At 34.8% G+C, this 22,564-nt stretch overlaps 1 protein-coding gene across 1 annotated transcript; it reads left to right on the forward strand.

Annotated features, from left to right (window-relative positions):
- The first annotated feature begins 2,162 nt into the window (after nt 1-2,162).
- Nucleotides 2,163-22,527, forward strand: LOC110445509 (neuronal acetylcholine receptor subunit alpha-9-like). Its single transcript, XM_021490178.1, has 7 exons — nt 2,163-2,175; nt 16,556-16,695; nt 17,656-17,700; nt 18,033-18,142; nt 18,407-18,942; nt 19,897-20,099; nt 20,263-22,527. The coding sequence occupies exons 1-7, from the start codon at nt 2,163-2,165 to the stop codon at nt 20,617-20,619; spliced, it is 1,404 nt and encodes a 467-aa protein (XP_021345853.1). The 3' UTR covers nt 20,620-22,527.
- Nucleotides 22,528-22,564: the final 37 nt, after the last annotated feature.

Below are 22,564 nucleotides of genomic sequence, written 5' to 3' on the forward strand. Positions count from 1 at the left end.
GACATAAGATATTTCCAAACGAGAATGAACAAGGACATAAGATATTTCCAAACGAGAACGAACAAGGACATAAGATATTTCCAAACGAGAATGAACTAGGACATAAGATATTTCCAAACGAGAATGAACTAGGACATACGATATTTCCAAACGAGAATGAACCAGGACAAAAGATATTTCCAAACGAGAACGAACAAGGACATCAGCTATTTCCAAACGAGAATGAACTAGGACATACGATATTTCCAAACGAGAATGAACAAGGACATACGATATTTTTAAACGAGAACAAACAAGGACATAAGATATTTCCAAACGAGAATGAACAAGGATATACGATATTTCCAAACGAGAATGAACAAGGATATACGATGTTTCCAAACGAGAAAGAACAAGGACATAAGATATTTCCAAACGAGAAAGAACAAGGACATACGATATTTTTCCAAACGAGAACAAACAAGGACATAATATATTTCCAAACGAGAAAGAACAAGGACATAATATATTTCCAAACGAGAACGAACAAGGACATAAGATATTTCCAAACGAGAAAGAACAAGGACATAAGATATTTCCAAACGAGAATGACCTAGGACATACGATATTTCCAAACGAGAAAGAACAAGGACATACCATATTTCCAAACGAGAACAAACAAGGTCATAAGATATTTCCAAACGAGAACGAACAGGGACATCAGATATTTCCAAACGAGAACGAACAAGGATATACGATATTTCCAAACGAGAACGAACAAGGACATAAGATATTTCCAAACGAGAACGAACAAGGATATACGATGTTTCCAAACGAGAACGAACAAGGATATACGATATTTCCAAACGAGAACGAACAAGGACATAAAATATTTCCAAACGAGAACGAACAAGGACATACGATATTTCCAAACGAGAATGAACTAGCAAATAAGATATTTCCAAACGAGAATGAACAAGGACATCAGATATTTCCAAACGAGAGCGAACAAGGACATAAGATATTTCCAAACGAGAACGATCAAGGACATAAGATATTTCCAAACGAGAAAGAACAAGGACATAAGATATTTCCAAACGAGAATGAACTAGGACATACGATATTTCCAAACGAGAATGAACTAGGAAATAAGATATTTCCAAACGAGAATGAACAAGGACATACGATATTTCCAAACGAGAATGAACAAGGACATCAGCTATTTCCAAACGAGAACGAACAAGGACATAAGATATTTCCAAACGAGAACGAATAAGGACATAAGATATTTCCAAACGAGAACATGACAGCAACTAAAATGCTTCTACATATTCTACATAAACCAGCATCTCCCAAACATCTGTGTTGTACATGAACACGAACATAACTAATCATGTGCAACCCGTAAATATGCCTTTAACTGCGACAATTAAACACCTATGGTGGTGGAAGCGGTTTATTCACTCATATCACAGCGGGCGATGTGAATAGAAAGTTGATTATTTAAACATTTGATAACGAAAATTGCGCCAACGCTGCATGGAATCGATGCACGTGAATTGAGGGGACAGATATCTTCGTGATACGTGTTTGATGGTTTCTTGTCACGTACACCTGATTGTTAGAGCACGCGGGTATTTATTGACTTTCAATGTTACATAACACGCCCATAGCTCTTAACATCAGTTACTAATAGTCCATTTTGGTCACCATTGTTGTGGTAAAAAGAATTACGTCATTACGTTAGAAAAGTTGAGATAAAATCGAAAAACGGTACAAGTGCGACTGATTACTGCTACTAATGTCTTTTATCCAATATACCGTGTGGAATAATTATTGGTAGTAAGTTTCAATATATATAATGCAGATTATGTGAAAAGGCACTTCCAATGATAGTCCTATAACAGAGGGTAAATTCCGAATTCCGTGATACTCCATAAAAATATAACAAACAAAATTGAAAGATCAAAATAAAAGCAAAAAACATCCTGAACCCGTGCAAAACAAAAACATAAATGTTTTTGTCTTCTTAAACAAAGTCTTGTTTCTTGATAATTTTAAAAACTGGTTCGTTGTAGTATATGCTTTGTATTTCGACTTGTTATGGGAGATTAGCCAGTCTATGAATAATAATACATTTGATTTATACACGTCTTTCTTTCCGTTCCTGGATTTTACAGAAGATGAAGACAATCGGTAAGTTTTGGTCGCCACCATGGTCTCACTGGGAATATGCTATTTCATTGAGTGTTATTAAAGTATATTTTTATTCTTACCGGTCTGCCCTTTTGTTTTGTTGTCACTTCCCCAGTTCCCGCTTTGAGTACATGACATCACTTGGTTTTGAACTATATTTACATGTTTGGCGTCGTTGATGAGGCAGAAGACGATCGCTCTTGCAGAACGCCTGGTCTTAGTCCTTTTGTAAGAGCTTCTTTTGTTGATAGTTACCCCTAGTTGTTTCGATTTTGAGTTCGGATTATGGTTTTATTCACACTCCGGTATTCTCACTTTGACTTTTGTATATATTTGCTTCCGTCATGACATAATCAAATGTGTATTTACGTCACAGTAATTAGTCTTTAAGCGAAGCAACTTGATCGATTGTACCTACTTTTGTTAGCAATTACGCTCATGTGTTTTATATAATAGTGTAAACTAGAAAGAAGAAAAAAACTTTAAATCTATAACTTGAAGCACTTGCTCTTTGACCGTATAGAGCTGTCTGCTGCTTTCCCCTCTTTTTAAAAAGACTGCATTTGTTGACAGAATCGTGACAGAAAATGATTGAGAAACATGGAAACATGCGTTATTTTATTATCATGCAAGGAAATTATATAAATTGATCGAGAAAAATAGGATTGGGGACGCACTACAATAACGATCATGTATGACTATCATGGGATGTGTCATTACCGAAGGAATTATTCCCTAAGTATCAATGTGGGCACCGTCCTTCTCAATTTCTACCTAAATCATGACAACAGGATACGGAGAGGCGTGGTGAGATGACACTCGGAAAGTTTCTCGGTCGATTAGTTCGATCGAGATCATGCAAATGCGTGGTTTGAGAGCGGCAATTATTTCTTGTTTTAATATATATAGTTACAAAACCAATCCAATTTAAGTCTGTATTCGAACACGAGTAGGGGGTTGTTAAATTAATTTGTTAATGATCTTCGACAGCAAGTAGCTGTTTCATAACCACGATATCAAATATGTGTTTATATATGATGTATGACTATTTCGTTTGAGCGATAATATCCTTAGGTATATTAATGAAATAAACATGAGTTTGTGTCTACATTGAATCCGGCGGACGAATCAATATTTGAAGTTGAGTATGTCTAAAGGGAAAAGGATGAGCCTCACTGGTGATCAAATCAACACAGGGAACGGAAATGTGCTGATTTAAGTAAACCGTTCCGGGGAATATGATCTCAAATTGCTGCGTCCAAAATGTGATTAGATTTTAAAGTTGATGTGATTTATTATGATAAGGCTTTTGACAGGTTATACAGGAATCTTATATGATTTTGAACCTACAAAATACTCAAAATTACACAGAGGGTATGCAGCAAATATTCGTTTTCCATTTGATCTGAATTTGCCTTGTTTTATGAAATAGTAACTTCACAATGATTGTGACAAAATATATGATTCGTGACCTTACTAAAATAAATTCATAATATTTTTTATCACCATTCAATTTGCAATGATAATTTTGTCATCCTCTTTCTCTATATGTGCTACAGGTAAGGCAATGTTTCTATCATTTTGTAAAATTGTAAACAAACAAAAAAAACATTATTCATAAACGCTAAATCTACCTTCCAAACACATGTGTAATTGTTTTCTCAATGATTCAAGTTACCTGATTAGTTATTAAATCCCGAACAAAGTGGGGTTTATTGACTTCGCCGTGTTTCTTCTAATTATTATCGGGTTTTTTCTTCTTATCATTTTTGCTCAAAATCTATTAGCGGAATACTTATAAAACTTAGCATGACCATTGGTTGGCATATATAGGTGTATGTAACGGTTTAAGGTTCTGATTGGACCTCACACATGGCGCCGCCGTGGTCCACAATCAATTAACACGTAGATGGGTGTGCGCCAAGGTTTAGAGTGGTGTGCGCCAAGGATTAGATGGGTGTGCGCCAAGGTTTAGATGGGTGTGCGCCAAGATTTAGATGGGTGTGCGCCAAGGTTTAGATGAGTGTGCGCCAAGGTTTAGATGGGTGTGCGCCAAGGTTTAGATTGGTGTGCGCCAAGGTTTAGAAGGGTGTGCGCCAAGGTTTAGATGGGTGTGCGGCAAGGTTTAGATGAGTGTTCCGCCAAGGTTTAGATGGGTGTGCGCCAAGGTTTAGATGAGTGTGCCGCCAAGGTTTAGATGGGTGTGCGCCAAGGTTTAGGTTGGTGTGCGCCAAGGTTTAGAAGGGTGTGCGCCAAGGTTTAGATGGATGTGCGCCAAGGTTTTGATGAGTGTGCCGCCAAGGTTTAGATGGGTGTGCGCCAAGGAGATGCCATCAGTCTCTCGCTATGTCTTATTTTGCTCTAAATTGATATGCAATTGTATTATGGTATTGCAAGGTGTTTCCGATACATCAGTTAAGACTACATAGGCAGTTTTGGGGACTTCTGGAACGATCCCCGTTTCAATTAAAGCTTGTTAAATATGTATCTGTTGAACATATCTAACGTCTGACCAATTCATTGCATTTAACGATACCCATATAACCAATCATCAACTGTACAAGTCTTAGTGAATGAATTTACCAGAGAAGACAAAAATCGTAAAATACACGTAGCATTCATCTTTAAGAAAGACAGGTGAGCCTATCACATTACGGTACTTCTTCCTCTATCGATTAATTGATATCGCACAATACAGGTTGTACGTGACATATGTTTGCCTTGATAATTGTCCCTTTTTTTCCTTTCCGTTTATTCATCATTCGATTGTGTAGTGTTCATAAACTCTACAAAAAGTATCTATTTCCAAATTTATTCGTTAAGCATACTTCTCAGTGATATTATGTATAATACAGTAACAATTATTTGAATATCAATATTTTTCATCGATCTAGAAAAAGTCATTTCCTATTAACAACTCTTCAGTTGTTGCCTATTGAATTACTTATTTATTCAAGAACCCTACTAGTTACTACTTTCCAGCTGCCACTACAGATAACACGGGTGAGTTGATAGTGCCCCGTCATATGTTCAGGGGAGGTTTTACCTATTTGATCATTTAAGATATCCAGCTATGATTTTACGTATTAATCATCGCCGAGTAGATCCCAATTGATAATGGAATTGATGGATATGATGGTGATTTACCGTGGTAGGTCCCTTTCCTATAGTTAGCGAATTATCAATTCAACAGGCGCTGTATGACAATTAATCTATACACAGGCAGCCTCGTCACAACATCAGGTTAGACTGCGTTCAGGTGGGCAGACGACACGGTGTTTACAGCGATACAAATGTACTTGTGATTTCCGCAACGTTCAAGTACTAACAAATAGACGGACCATGGATTCGATCTACACGTTTGGTTTGCTGTCTTGTCTTCTATTCCAAGGTTAGTAATTAAAAAATTATTGTATGTAAAAATATAGATGTAGATAATCAAAAATGGTTGTATCGATAATGTTCCTGAAATACAATTGAGATTTGTTTGTATTCTGGTACGGTATCTTTTCGCTTTTTCCTTGGTTTTGGTTTAATTTCTTTCTTATGATTTATAATAATTCCTCATGATTTAATTCCTTACTTATGATGTATGATTATGTGATAAAAAGTTAATTTTAAATAATTTATACAAACATTTTACCTGTAACGATATAGCGACAATCCTCGATAACCCCAGCAGTCCTCGTTTCGAGTACTGGCTACGTTGTGTAACAGCTTGTTCATTGGGACACTTTTCAATTTTAAATGGCCAATATATTCTCATGAAAACCGTTGTAATAGTATGATAACCGTACATGATTTTTTATGGATTAATTAACAAGTCTTTTTGTACTAATTTTTGAAGAACAAAATATTGCTATTCCTTCAACATGTATACCTTAAGATTTGTAAGAATCAGCAGTCGCCTGGTGGTCAAATACACTGTTAATGCGTAACTAAATTTAACGTGAAACTAAACATTAATACAAAAGGTTTGGTTATGTAATTAAACATTATTAAGAAGTAAATTTTAATAACTTTCTCTCCGATTCATCATCTTTAAATTAATATTTTGAATTCCTACATAATCATACAGTTTAAGCGATATATTCCATCATTGGGGGAAATCCATGAATTAACCGTTAACATCAACCTATGGAACGAAACAAAAGAGTTGTTTTCAACTGTGTATAAGTACTGTTAGCTTGGGTGTCAAAAGAATAACGTGTATTGTAAAAAAAAGAAAGACACAAGTACTAACATGCGAAATTTTACATTTGATTAGGTTAACATCGACTATGTAAAATCGGAAAATGACGATATTTGTTTAAACTATGTTGAGATGAGAGTAAAATTACATGTCTATTTCACAACCTTAGCTCTTAAAAAAAATCCTGAACATTTAAGTATCTGAATATCCAAAATCAGCGAGCAAGCGAACGAATGTATGGGTGTATTTTACGCGGAAAGCATGGCGTCCAGCGTTATTTTTGACAAATGCTGACGGAGTAATATCGTTTTCATGATGCCAGAAATGGCACACATTTCACTAAAAACATCTTAATGTATCTATTTCACACTTATGACAGAAGTATATATTCGGTCATGAAAACAAGTTATCCCATAACATATGTGACACATTGCTCTGGGTATATGGCAGTCAAAATGCAACGATTAAATAGGTTAATTAAAAACAAATAACTTTCCTACAAAACGTAAAATATCTGGAATAGAACAATATTTTTTTTATGTTTAATCATATAAAACCGATATCGATTGGGATATTATACTCGGTTGAGAGCTACAATACAATATTTATCTAAGCTAAAACAAATATTTGTCTCGACGTTCAACTTAATTAAAGAAATGCATAGGATATCAGGAGTGAGACAACAGGCCCATTCCCCGAAAGCAAGTGACATGTCAACTGTCCCCTGTGTAAACTCTGCTGTGGCATCTACATTGTGTTGGTGCTTTTTCTTGTGCATATAGAAATAGGCAGCAAATGTTTTAAATCGATTAAAAATCAATTTCAGAAATGTGTGAATTATATTGATCAGATGATCATTGATACTGTTTGTGATGAAATTTCGCTGTTTATTAAGATTCGCGGCTTTTGTGGCTGCTATGAAACAACGGAGACAAACATAACGAATTTACTTGATATACTTAACTACTGTTTGTTTATATTGAGTATCCTCAAAAGGGCTGTACCAAAAAACAAATTACTCACGGGAATTTCGTGTTATACAGTAAGTATGTGAAAATGCAAATCTAACAGTAAAATATAGTAACATCATATCTCTTTTTGAAATATTTTCTGTTGTCGCTATAGAATAAATAATAAATACTGGATACCTATATAACCGAACATTTCTCACTATGGTCAAATACACACTGGATACTTATATAACCGAACATTTCTCACTATGACCAAATAAATACTGGATACATATATGTCTGTACTGTTGCCACAATGGTTAAATAAACATTGGATACTTCAATAACTGTACTGTTGTCACTTTGGTCAAATAAGCACTGGTAACCTTGTAACCGTACATCTGTCACCATGGTCAAATACACACTGGATACCTATATAACCGTACATTTGTCACTATGGTCAAATAAACACTGGATACCTATATAACCGTACATTTGTCACTATGGTCAAATAAACACTGGATACCTATATAACCGAACATTTCTCACTATGACTAAATAAGCATTGAATACCTCAACAACTGTACTGTTGTCACTATGGTCAAATAAGCACTGGATACCTATATAACCGAACATTTCTCACTATTACCAAATAAACATTTGATACCTCAATAACTGTACTGTTGTCACTATGGTCAAATAAGCACTGGATACCTATATAACCGAACATTTCTCACTATGGTCAAATAAACACTGGATACTTATGTAACCGAACATTTCTCACTATGACCAAATAAATACTGGATACACATATGTCTGTACTGTTGTCACAATGGTTAAATAAACATTGGATACTTCAATAACTGTACTGTTGTCAATATGGTCAAATAAGCACTGGATACCGATATAACTGTACTGTTGTCACTATGGTCAAATAAACACTGGATACCTCTATAACTGTACTCTTGTCACTATGGTCAAATAAACACTGGATACCTTTATAACTGAACATTTCTCACTTTGACCAAATAAATACTGGATACCTATACATCTGTACTGTTGACACTATGGTCAAATAAATACTGGATACCTATATAACTGTACTGTTATCTCTATGATCAAATAAACACATGATACCTATATAACTGTACTGTTGTCACTATGGTCAAATAAACACTGGATACTTATATAACCGAACATTTCTCACTATGGTCAAATAAACACTGGATACACATATGTCTGTACTGTTGTCACAATGGTCATATAAACATTGGATACTTCAATAACTGTTCTGTTGTCACTATGGTCAAATATACACCGGATGCTTATGTTACCGTACATTTGTCACTATGGTTAAATAAACGCTGGATACCTATATAACTGTACTGTTGTCACTATGGTCAAATAAACACCGGATACCTATATAGCTGTATTTTTGTCACTATGGTCAAGTAAACACCGGATACCTATATAACCGTACATTTGTCACTATGGTCAAATAAACACCGGATACCTATATGACTGTAGTGTTGTCACTATGGTCAAATACATACTTGGTACCTTTATAACTCTACTGTTCTCGCTATGCTTTTTTAACGACTGGATACTTATATAATCGTAGTGTTATCTACATGGATATATCATTATCTGATACCTATATAATGTGATGTAGTCGTAATTACTGGATACGTATACAAACTTACTGTTTTGCGGTATGTTACATCAAAAAGGATCACTAATAATCACAAAAAAGATTATATTATTACGTCATCTCGCTTTCATACACTGTTGTCCATTTGGAAAGAAAACTTTTTGTCTATTACTCAGTGCTGCAATTAGTGTTTAAAAGACGGTAATGGGTTTCTTCTGTAAGAATATGTAGTATCAGTTTGCAGCCGTTTGATGAAAAAGTGAAAATGTCTGTTCGAGAGAAAGTTCCATTAGTCAACATATGTCCGACGTTTAAAGATCAGAAGAATTGGCTCAATTTTTTATCTCGTGTATCTATATCTGCAAGAATATGAAAATAACAAAACAATTCCTATAATCATTCAATTAGCGTTAAAAAGTTTGGAAACATTGTGCAATACAGCTAGACCTGGCTAAGAGACCACCTCTAACAAGGGACCATCTATGTTCCGAAACTATTTTTAAGACTATACCAGTTAAGTTCGTGTTCATTGGACCTGTATTAAGAGACAACCTGTGAAAAGAGACTTCTTTGTGGACTTTCTGCAGAACGTCTCTTCATACAAAACTCCAGAACAAAATCGAAGTACAACTTCATCATAAAAAACCCAAATTTTCCTAACAGATATCACAAGACATGATTTTGAATCTTTATGCTCCAGCCAACACCATTTTTGTTGATTCGTTAAGCTACACAACCAATAAATCTGTATAAACAATTATTTTCCTTGTAAAGATGTGTGTTGCAGGGTTGTATCATTGAAAACATCTGTGCGCTTAGCTACTTGTTTATCAATATTTTTATAGAGCAATCGATACGTTTGTGAATATATCTGAACATTTCGCATATGTCTTAATCGTTATTTAAAGGAAAATACCATTATCTAACACCAAAATGTATTATCGAGTTTTCTATATCACCCATTTCGTATACTTTAATGATTACAGACTTTTGTTGCGATCAAATCTTGACTAATATACAGTTACTGGTGGAAATACTTATTTTCGTGATTGTTAAATGGTATTGAGCAAACGTAAATATTTTAGCGGTTTTCATATTTTATATGTTATCAAATTTGAGCACTCTGCGTCCTAAATACTAGCTCTCTGTATACAGTCATGTTATTACAGCGATAATCATGGCGCGTACTAATTGAAAGTATCACCGACTCACGGAAATAGGAGTACACTAATTAAATACTTTTAAGTTACTTTGAGTTTGTGCAAGGAGCAATGACCATTTCTTGTTCCGTGTTAGGTTGTGTCTGAAATTTTGGCGAGATGGTAAAGTTTAATATTCTTCGTATTAATGTATCGAAGACGTTATATCTCTGTTATTAGATTCAGATGTTTTATATAAAGAATATTATTTTCGATTAAAAGGATAAAAAAGGTAGAATTATTTCTGTGTTTAACAAATCTTTCGTTTTCTAAATCTAGCAGTACTTATTGAAAAAGTAATGAAATCAGAAATTGAAGTAATTATGTGACATATTTTTTAATGTATCTTTCGTTTATAAGACTTAATATCTTTTCAATATATCTTTGTTAACATAATGAGAGTATTTGAAATGTCCAGCGTGTTGTTATGATTTATTCTGTATCATTTCATATCACTACCTTACAGTAAATATGTTTAAGCACAAATGCCACGATGCCTATTGCAAATAGTAAAAAAATCTTCAAATTTCTTGTTACAATAGATGTTTGAAAATGTTGTATAAATCATTCGTTATAAATATCAGGTTTTAGCATATCAGTGATAATGATATTTGTTTCTCTTGAAAGAACATCAAAGAGGAGTCGCTGAAAGATGCTTACCGTTGTCAGAAGTATTCGATATTCAGATCATTGTCTAGCATCGATTGTCTGGTCGATACATTCTTAAATACATATTTGTTCGGGAAACGATAATTGCTTCTTTCACAAGGGTATTGTTGTATAGTTTCTTGTAAAATATAACGGATGGTGAGAACACTTTACTTTGCAAATAAGCTTATTGATATGTTATATAAAATTGTCAAGCTATTATTTATATAATCATATGAGTATTGTTTTGAAAACTATACTTTTTGTTTTCGATTTAAAGAATGGATGAAAATATTAAACATTTGATGTAAAGTTTCATGCGAAGTTAAGAATATAATTTTTGATTCATTGAGACCTTATAAGATATAATCAGTTTGCAATCCGAAGCGAAATTCAGTTTTGTTTGTTTGGGAGCATAGCATCATCACAATAGCTGTGTTCATATGAAGACGATTGCCTTGGAAGGCATCACCGGGAAAAACAGTAGGTAGGATGGAAAAGAAAATAACAGCACCCAACGTTCCAATGGGGGCAGAGAATCGGGTTTTTTCTCAATATCCCCTTAGTAGAAGACAAGAATGAAAAACCTCGATTCTCCAGTAGGTAAACGTTAATCGCCTTTTACGAAAACATGCATGGGATACAGCGCGCCTTTTCTTCCCTCAAACCAGTATGGGGTTTTGCCATCCGAGAACTTCATGAGGTCTCAAAATAACTCAACAAAAACTGCAATGTTTTATAGGTTTTTTTCGTAATAATTAGGATGTTTCTTTTTTGCCTCTCATGCTATTGATCCACACTAACGATCAGACAAACCATAACCAATACGTCACACCTTTTTAATTAGCATCGTTTTAGTAAAACAATAAGTGTACCTTATATCTAAATGCATTTGTGACTGTTATGTTACATGTGCATGTGACTTAACCATATCTGACCAACAATTTAAATTATAAATCACCCTAAATTAACTATCACGGCTGGTTTTTCATTGCAATCATTTCATGTTGATTTCGATGACAGAGCGCCAGATCCCTTTAGGGCTAAACAGTTATTTGGAGCGCAGCAGGGAATATTTTTCAGAACATTTTTTAATTATTCTCCTGGATAAGACATGGAATTGTAACGTATCAAGACCCTGATTTTTAATGTAATGCTCCTCATTTACTGAATGTGAAAATACACCCTAAGTCGAAATCAAAGTCTTTATACATTGATATAAAAGATGAAATGTCAGTTTGGTGCTTTCGCATGTTGATTTCAATTAAATTGTTATTCACTTGAACCCATATCGACTTAATTGGCTATTTTTCTTAAGTGAATTTCGGTTTTATATTTTAAGAGATGACGTGCATTCACATCAATCATTTCTGAATAGTGTTAACATACTTTTATAGAAATGTTATAGTCGCCATCCTAGAAATGTAAATGTCACGATTAAGGTTGTGTTCACCGTGTTTTAGATTGTTACAACTGTGCCAACATGGATTTGACATCATAGCGGGTGTCACGTGTTTTAGGAGACTCGCCCTGGGACATCTAGTTTTAGATCTATTGAAGTCAGTACCACTACGCATGTTTGTACATCTGCTGATGTGTAGGAGTAGTATTAAACGTTTAAAACGTCAATATCAACACCCTCAACAGATATATATAAAAATAGACAGGGCAGAAGGCTCTACAAATGGACCCATTAAATTAAGTGTTAATTCTGTCGCTGCAAAAACCACATTTATCGCCGGAAAGATGGAATAACACGTCCTCCACTATTTTTATATATACGTAAGGTGCATTCTTACTCATGCCTGATCTCCGTTTCCGATTTATGGGTTATTTATTTGCGATTTTCGGAATTCTTTATGATTTATCGCAGATTTCATCCACAGACGTAAGGCTTCAAGAATATATACTAATATAATACCTGGAAATGCATAATTAGTAGCATTTTTTCTCGTTTAGTCGTTAATATTAAATCACGTCTGTTTATGTCGTGGACGGCCAAACACAAAACCCACAATACTGTAGGTAACAGCCGTAAGTCGTGTTTTCAGCTCATTCATGTGAAAGAACACAAATCAATACAGAAGTTAAAACTGCACCCGTACCTTCTATTGCTGTTTAACCGCTTTGTTTAAGGACCCCCGTACCACTGCTAAATAATATATCTAAATATTGGTAACTGTTTTGCAACATGATTTCTCAACATTTCTGAAAAGAAAATCGTACCTTGCGAGACGTTTATGAAAAATAATAAAGATGAAATGTTTTAGTGTAAATATTCAGCGGGGCTAGGCCAGGATTCGAACCATGGACTTTAGTATATTGTAGTATCGCTCTAAGTGACTGAGCTCCTGGTCCAAACGTGTTAATGTTACACCCAAACGGAAGTTCAGGGGAGGTTACTGCATATAGGAAAAAACCCACAGTGCAGTGAGAAAGGGATCCTTAAGAAAGAGTCGGTTAGCTAATTCAAGATTATATTAATGAATCAGAATTGGAGCACTCGGATGCCGTTTTGAGCTATGAGATGCAAATGCGATTGTTTAAACACGTATAGGAAAATGACCAAATTAAAAAAAAAAGCCTGATGAGAGATAAAATCGAACGTGCGTTCGGCATCGCCAAAGTCAAAATGTTAAAGTCACAAGCACCGGATAGCTTTGGAAAGCAAACATTTAACAAAGTCATCGTTCAAGAAATGGCCGCTACTTGAAACAAGTGTTCCCTTGGGAGTTGAAATGTAGCAATTACCTGTATCTTGAAATACACTGTAAGTTAGCCAGGAGCGTCAATTGTATTGTTACGTCATGTTTTCCAAAAACGTCAAATCATACGTTTGAAAAAGATTTTAATCCATATTCATGCGTTTGTTTTGGAGACCGAATCTATTATTTGAAGATCCTACATTATCCTTGATAATATCATCTCTCAACAGGATTTATTTTATCATTAGTCATAAGACTTTCTATATATAACACAGCATGTCGGGATATGGTTATTCCTAAACCATTTTTCAACCTCATTTACTTTCAGTCTTTCTGGACCTAACTGCTCTCAGGTTGGTTTTAAGTTTTAGCCAGTGGTTAAACGAATGCTTTCAAAGCAACTAAATCCTCAAACATATCAATCGTGTTTGTTCTTAAACAAAACACCAAAAGATAGCAGTGAAAGGATATAAAATGTTTATAATTTTGTTGAATTCATATAACTAGTTTTTCCTAACCACAGGTTAACTGTAACCAACCTTAAGAGCAAATAGGGTCTGAGCGATGAAAAATATACAACCCGGAATGGCTTATTTGAAAAAGAGCTTATATTACTTTATGACAAAATAAGCACCACCGTTAAAAGTTTTAATAAGCATATGTTATGTTGTAAAATAATGAGTATAAGAGAGCGTATTTCTAAACATTTTCTTCGGGTTTGTAAGTATGTAAGTAAGAAGAACTTTAAAAGTATAAGAGAGCGTAGTTTCGTCCTCAAAAAAATAATAACAGTTATGTGTATGGAAGTCACCCGATCATGAAAACCAGGACATGTAACATTGACTCGTTATCTACTTAGTGCATTGCGTCTTATAAAGGTGGAAATACTACTTATTGACGTTTTGGTGAGTAACGTTGTCATGAATATGGACTTATTTCGGTGCAAATCAATTTCTGTATTGATAAAACTACATTTATATTTAACGGTGATCGTGATGAATGATTTGTTCATGAAGAAATGGCAATCTGGAAAACCTTAGAACATTGCTCCCAGTGGTCCTATTGTGCATAATTTGTATAGCAGATCACTTCCTCCTAAGTGAAGTACCGCACGACATATTAAGTTGCTTAACATTGAGCAATCACGATTGGATGTTTTTTTTAATTTACTCTGGAGTAACCCTCATTCACGAGTGTTCAATTATCACAAGGTTTAGTTTGCTTTTCCCCTTGTGTGCTTTGATGGTAATTATTTCCCACGAGTGACGAGGAAATGAAACACTGGTGCTTACCGGATACACTAGACGTTATAGTTATAGCATTGCATTACGTTTGTGAGGTGTCTATAGCACATCGATCAATGACATCTCTGCATCCCAAACGTATTTGTTCAGTTAGCGGTTTGTAGGTTAAATGGAGATTGTTTTACACGAAGCAGCACAAAGGTTATATTTAACTCTAAATACATGAAAATAAATGAATTTCATGAAATAGACATTAATTGATTTTTTTGCTAAATTATGTGTCACTCTTTCCGGTAAAAAAAATGGCTTCGAGGTACATTTTAACTATGAAACATTGAGATGTTAATTTAAGCTCAACATTCAATTCTAGTTAAATGTATTTATGGTCATTTAAATTAAATGTCAGTATTGTTATTTGTATTACATGATAATATCAAAGGTCCGAACGAGGTTCTGTTGTTTTAATAGGTAATATAAAAATATACCAATGAGAAGTGTTCATTTCTTCAAATAACAATAAAATGGCGAAGAGTGAACGAAACCATTTTTCAAATTCGAAATCGATTAAACTAGAGCAAGATATGAATAAACGAAAGATTTACTTGAAAATTGTTGAAAAGAGCCGGGAGTCAATAAGTCTACTGCAGCATTAAAGACACCCGTCATACAAATCTCTAAGTAAAAATCTAGTAATGTCACGTCCTCAAAGGGACCACAAGGGTAGTGACAACGAGGTCTGAAATCACTGATACATTTGTTTAAGGTATTAATATATTTGATAACTGGGTGATATGTTAGTACAAATTTGTTGCATATATTATTTATTATTTTATGCATATAAAGTAGGTTACAGCTACCTTACCAAACACATATCCTAGGTATGAAGGCATAGTGTGCGACCCATCCTTCTATGATTTAATAATCGCCATTAGTTCAAATCCAACGACTTGTTCAAGTGACAAGCTGATCAGTGAATTATCTACCCTATATACCTTGTAGTAACTGTGACGTGAAAAGCAAAACAATTAAAAATTATCGGGTAAAGGCGATACCAGAACTGGTATAGCATTATAACACAGTAAGTTTACTCTGCATAAACTAAAGTAAAATTATGTGACTATGGAAGAAGATATTAAAAACATTAAAAAGACCATATCATAGTAAATGATTGCTCTAACTAAGTATTGATACGTGCATTTTTTGGTGAATGAGTTTGTGGTAAATAATGATTATTATGTACTTTAGTGATACCTGTACATGTATGGGCGATTGATCCTTTTCTTGGTTTGTGTGTTATGTAATTGTTAAGAGATGTGTACAGACAAAAAAGGCAATCTTATTTAGCATTATCGTTATAACGTAGATGTAAGTTAGAGGATTGTATATAATAGCTTTTGAGTTACATATGAGTATACAGTCAATGACCTAGACAGGTTTTAAACAGGATATCAATGACAGTTATGTGAAGTAAATCGATTGTATTAAACCGATATTTACCCACCGTTACCGGGTAAACATTCGTATTCGGCAAGTAAATATTACCTTAGCGTGGTTCCCTATAAATTATCGTCCAAAATATTAGCGTCATCAAATATTCATATATAACTATCGAAAAGCATTGAATTATATTTAATTACTATATTTACTTTTCTTGTACATGTGGTCGCCACTATGTATCGGAGATGGTAAACAATCATGACAAATGATGCATGAGGCTGTGATGAATGACCTATTGATTAATACAACAACTCACCACCATTGAGAATAACGTTCTATTTGATGAACCCGCAGGTGTTGCCGGGAAGGTTAACGTCAGTGCCCTTATGACCCACCTCTTTGCCAACTATCACGATGACATCAGACCGGTTTGTGACGGTAACAAACCGATCGAAGTACGAATTGGATTGGCTCTCCGACAGATTATCGAGTTGGTATGTAACATTAGTAAGAGGGTAGTGTGGTTGTTCCCGTGTATACACAATAGGTGATTAGACTTTGAAACTTAATTGAAGAAAACCCGAACAAAAATGGCTGAGTAGGACATGCCAAACGTTACAAAATTCAATAATTCTGTACTAATGTTCGATATTTAAGTTTTGTATTCATCAAACGGATTCTGGTAATTGTTATATAGCAGATAAGGACACTGTTATCATCCAATGTACAAACATTTTAAATCTTAAAACCAAAAAGGTAAACTAATAAAATAAAACTTGGTTTAAAGCCGCGAAGAAAAGTTTATATTGTCAAAGAGTTTTCGAACAAATCAATTGCAAGCTAATAAAAGTACATTGATCATATGTTAATTTTTCGTATTTGAATTGAATTTTGACAGAAACAGCATGCCTCTATTCCCGGGGCGCTAAAATATAATTACGCTTTTCTCATATAAGTATATTTGCTATTAATTTTCTTCCATTTCAACTCTTAAAACAACATGAAATGTGACAATAAATCACAGCAAAAAACAAACCAACCCAAGTAAGTCTCTAAGAACACAAATTAATCATCGAGACTTTGATGTAAGTTGCAGTTTATCCTCAATATAACGCCACTCGTTGTATTTGCAACCTCACTTACGATGCTTTTCCTTTCTTTCAGTATATAGTTCCCTCTACATAGCACCAAGCTGTTTCATGACGCCAAAACTTTTGCTACGCAAACATTCGCTGTATATAGCGATGGTTTACATTGCAAACTAGATTTTCTAACATATACAGATTTTATCTATCCCAAAATTAAGCAGTTGATATAGCGACGTGTTAGCGTTCTTTATCGAGCGCCATTCTATAACTACGAGCTGAACATTATAGTAGTTTTTGTTCAACTATGTTATTGTTTTCATTAAAAAATTGATCTTTAAGTAAATATATATTGCTTTCATTCTTCAGAATGAACCAAAACAACTTCTGCAGATAAATGCATGGTTGAGATGGGTAAGTAGTGAATACTCACTTTTCAAAAAAGCATGTGTTAAGCATGATAGTATTATTTTTTCGATAACGAGTCCATTAAAATATCGCTAAAAATGACAATGATGATATAACACTACCTAAATCAAGGCGTGATGAGGCACTTGTGAAAAGATTATTGAACATGTGATCACTGGCGTTCACTTCAATCTGCCTCGGACCGGGGATAATATCCATATGGGCTTGGTTGTGTGTTAAGGCTTCTGTGCTCTTGTATTCAAGACTAAAAAAAATCAAAAAAATCATGAGTTGCCCATTTTATGCTTTTAAAGGAATTAAGTGTTTTTGAATTTTAGAGTTGGGAAGACTGTAATCTGATGTGGAATGCTTCGGAATTTGATTCCATTGACAACCTCATCGTCCCAGTCACCAAAGTTTGGATTCCTGATATTACCTTGTATGACAAGTAAGTTATATACTCTGAAAACATTCCTCATTGGGCATACTTTCAGGATGACTGTGTTCTCACCAACGTTTACTCCTAGACTTAGTTTATTTCGCAAGCTGATATATATATAATAAGAACAAACAATTTCAATATAAAAGGATTGACTCTGTATTTTATGTGTCTCCCTAGTGATAGTTAAATCAATGACAAACACGTGTTCACCTTGTCGACACTAAGGTCGATGTCGTGAAGTTTTGTACGAGACAGTTTTTGTCTTTCTAGTGCCGGAAGTACTGTCGAAGGAGTGAAGGATTACAGACTTAGCATCGGATCGTCTGGCTCAATGGCGTACAACTTCCCAACCGTCATCACCAGTCTTTGTCAGGTTGATGTCACCTACTTTCCTTTCGATACTCAGACATGCTCACTTACATTTGGTTCCTGGGCGTATCATGGGTTACAGCTCAACATCACGAACCGATCAGTATCGGGAGATCTGACGTCATTTGTGAGCAACGTTGAATGGGATGTGAAGGCAATCAATATTGTTCGTCACGTGATCTACTATGGATGCTGCCCGGAACCCTACCCGGATGTGACGTTTCGCATTGTCCTGGACAGGAAGCCGCTGTTTTACTTGCTGAACTTGATGTTTCCGTGTATGCTAATAACATCAGTGGCATGTTTAGGTTTTCTGCTCCCCCCGGACTCTGGAGAGAAAGTTTCCCTGGAAATCACAGTCCTCCTGTCTCTTGCTGTTTTCCTTCTCGTCGTATCTGAGACGTTACCGCCTTCATCGGAATCTTTCCCTTATATAGGTAATACCCTTCTCTACAGAGAAGCTCTGCTGCTAAATCTGTTGGTGTTTTGTTTCAACTGCATGCGGATCTGTGTGCAGAATGTATGTAAGACGTCTAGTATCTAGGTCAAAACTAAATTACAGGTCACGTGTAGTCCCTTATTTATGTATATTTTTCCTATGTCCTGTATATATGAATTTTCTTCCTGTGTTGTGCTATAACTACACAATTTTGTCCTATACACATGTGTCTATTTCCTGTGTGACATTTTTGATAAATAATTTTGTCCTGTACACATGTGTCTACTTCCTGTGTGATATTTTTACCAATTGTTTGTCCTGTACACAGGTGTTTACTTCCTGTGTGATATATTTACTAATTGATTTTGTCTTGTTCACATGTGTCTACTTCCTGTTTGATATTTTTACTAATTGATTTTGTCCTGTTCATAGGTGTCTACTTCATGTGTGATATTTTTACTAATTGATTTTGTCCTGTTCATAGGTGTCTACTTCATGTGTGATATTTTTACTAATTGATTTTGTCCTGTTCATAGGTGTCTACTTCATGTGTGATATTTTTACTAATTGATTTTGTCCTGTTCACAGGTGTCTATTTCCTGTGTGTTATTTTTACTTATTGATTTTGTCCTGTACACATGTGTCTATTTCCTGTTTGATATTTTTACTAATTGATTTTATCCTGTACACAGGGGGCTATTTCCTGTGTGATATTTTTACTAATTGATTTTGTCCTGTAAACAGGTGTCTACTTCCTGTTTGATATTTTTACTAATTGATTTTGTCCTGTTCATAGGTGTCTACTTCATGTGTGATATTTTTACTAATTGATTTTGTCCTGTTCACAGGTGTCTATTTCCTGTGTGTTATTTTTACTTATTGATTTTGTCCTGTACACATGTGTCTATTTCCTGTTTGATATTTTTACTAATTGATTTTGTCCTGTACACAGGTGTCTACTTCCTGTGTGCCATGTTCTTGGTATCCGTTTCCTGTCTGATGACTGTCGTTGTACTCAATCTCCACTACAAAGGCAATCATGGAAAAGAGATTCCGAAAATCGTCCGACATATATTCTTCGATGTTCTTGGGAAATTGGTCAGGGTCAAAACACCCCAGAAGTCCAATGCATCCGTCTCGCCCTCTCCGACAACGGTACGTGTTTTAGGAATGTTCAATTATAATATCATATATTGCAACGATTTGATAACGCATTTTACCAATAATATGTATTGAAAGATTATCTTTAAATTTTAAATAATATTTGATAAGACGTTTTCGAGAATTTTGACAACAAAGTGTTTTATTTGTTTTGCAGCCAAAGATAATTGAAGTCCAAGCCTTCGATTTCGAAAGGAAGACTAATGGCCTTGAGAATGTAAAACAAAATAGAAAGAAGTCGGATGACACTACTATGTATGAAAATAATAAAAACTCAATATCTACTGACTCCGATTCCATTCTGAATGCTAGTGAGTTTATTCACATACTGAGAAAGCAGTTGGACTCGCTGTCGAAGATTGAGCGGTTCATGCGAGATCACAGCAAATGGGAGGAAAATGTGGCTGAGTGGCAGCTTTTAGGCCAAGTCGTGGACAGGATCTTCCTGATCTTCTTTATACTCATCAGTTTCATCACCACCATAACGATATTTGTCCAAACGTCATCTAATTGACGCTATTTCTCTGTCGTCAAAACAACATCTTTTCAGTTCTCGCCATTACTTCTGGGACGTTATGCTGTACTAGAGAAAACAAGCGTATCACTGGCATCTGTGTGAAAGACTGTAAAATAGCATACCATAAAAATTACATACAGTATGTATTTATAAAGCTAAATTGTGATGTCCGGTGCCATGTGTAGCATGATATGAGGAATTGCGTAAATACTCATATCGAGTAAAGTGATCTATAAATCTACTGTGTGAATATTTATCCCCCGCACTGTGAACTATAAATAGACCGTGTGAATATTTATCCCCCGCACTGTTTACTATGAATAGACCGTGTGAATATGTATCCCCCGCACTGTGAACTATAAATAGACCGTGTGAATATTTATCCCCCGCACTGTGAACTATAAATAGACCGTGTAAATATTTATCCCCCGTACTGTGATCTTTATATAAACTTATTGTGTGAATATCTACCGTGTGAATAATCCTCTCGCGTACGTGATCTATAAATCTACCGTGTGAATAGTTATCGTACTGTGATCTATAAATCTACCGTGTGAATAATCATTTCGAGTACCGTGATATATAAACTTACTGTGTGAATATTCATCTCGCGTACTGTTCACACAAATCTGAAAATAAGTATAAGTGTTAGATGACAATAATTATAAGAGAATTCACACAAATTTCACTGAGTAAAGAAGATGATGTTTCCAAGTACAAAGCGAAATATGATAATTCTCCAAATTGTGCTGCTGTTTTATACATTACCCATTTAACAGCTTGGGATCGGAACTCTAGAATTAATTATTATTTTACAATTATGAGCAGTTATTAATTATCTTATTAGTTATCAGAAGTTGATTTACCTGTGCAATTTACCCGTACACCATTTCTGCAATAGACTATAACTCACTATCATCACAACTGGCCACCTACGTAAACATGTGGTTTTAAGCAGAGTTGGTGTTCAGGGAAGACCCCCTTAAATCTACCGTGTGAATATTCATCTTGTGTACCCTGATCTATAATTTTACCTCGTGAATTTTGATTCGTGTACCTTGATCTGTGAATTTACCTTGTGCATATTCATCTCTTGTACTATGATCTTAAATCTACCGTGCAAAAATTCAACTCGCGTAGCGTGATTTATGAATTTACCGCGTGAGTATGTCTGTCGCGTAGCGTAATTTATTAATTGACTGTGTGAGTACTTCTGTCGCGTAGCGTGATTTATGAATTTACCGTGTGAAAAGTCATCTCGCTGTGTTACCCGACATCATAGTTAGAAAATAGACAAATGGAATCACGTCCAGGGTGTTACCCACTAGTCGGTAACGAAAAATGTTTACCAACTCCTTGCAGATTTATCCAATGAGTCGGGAGTGAAAAACCCTACAGTGGTTGTGGGAAAATAAGTTTTCTTTTGTTGGTTAAGATTATGAACACTACTTTGATTAGGCGTCAATAGAAATGGCGACATAGTTCACACTACTTTGAAAATAAACCGGTTTGAAGAGTTGCCCAGACGATATGAATGCACTGTTCGAAGGTTATTTGTTAAGAACGTACTTGTTTTAAAATATATATAGCGCATACGTTGACCAAGTATTTAATTTTATCAATAGTTGTATATAGCATGCCAGAATACAATAATTTCTTGATGAGCAGCTCTCTCAATTAACGCGTTTTTAATTAGCACAAAAATCGCAAATACATTGTTATCGCTACAACACGCACGTTTAGAGTAAGCTAGATAAAAACTGGCCATCACACATTTCTGTTGTATGAATTGTCCGTTTGTTATCATGAACTCCTAAGGTATTGGGTAATCATCTGCGTATAAACAAAGCAAACGTGCTGTAAGTAATAGCAATATAATTTGTATCAAATCGTTTTGTAAATAAAATGTTCAGAAATTAATGTATGTGCTGGTGATATTTTT

This window comes from Mizuhopecten yessoensis, unplaced genomic scaffold (assembly GCF_002113885.1).
Source record: "Mizuhopecten yessoensis strain PY_sf001 unplaced genomic scaffold, ASM211388v2 scaffold2317, whole genome shotgun sequence".
NCBI classification, from domain to species: Eukaryota; Metazoa; Mollusca; class Bivalvia; order Pectinida; family Pectinidae; genus Mizuhopecten; species Mizuhopecten yessoensis.

What these genes read in the sequence shown, in the direction of transcription:
- LOC110445509 (XM_021490178.1), top strand. An exon ending in TAAATGCATGGTTGAGATGG is followed by an intron (nt 17,701 to 18,032) that starts GTAAGTAGTGAA and finishes TTTGAATTTTAG; the next exon opens with AGTTGGGAAGACTGTAATCT. An exon ending in GGAATCTTTCCCTTATATAG is followed by an intron (nt 18,943 to 19,896) that starts GTAATACCCTTC and finishes TCCTGTACACAG; the next exon opens with GTGTCTACTTCCTGTGTGCC.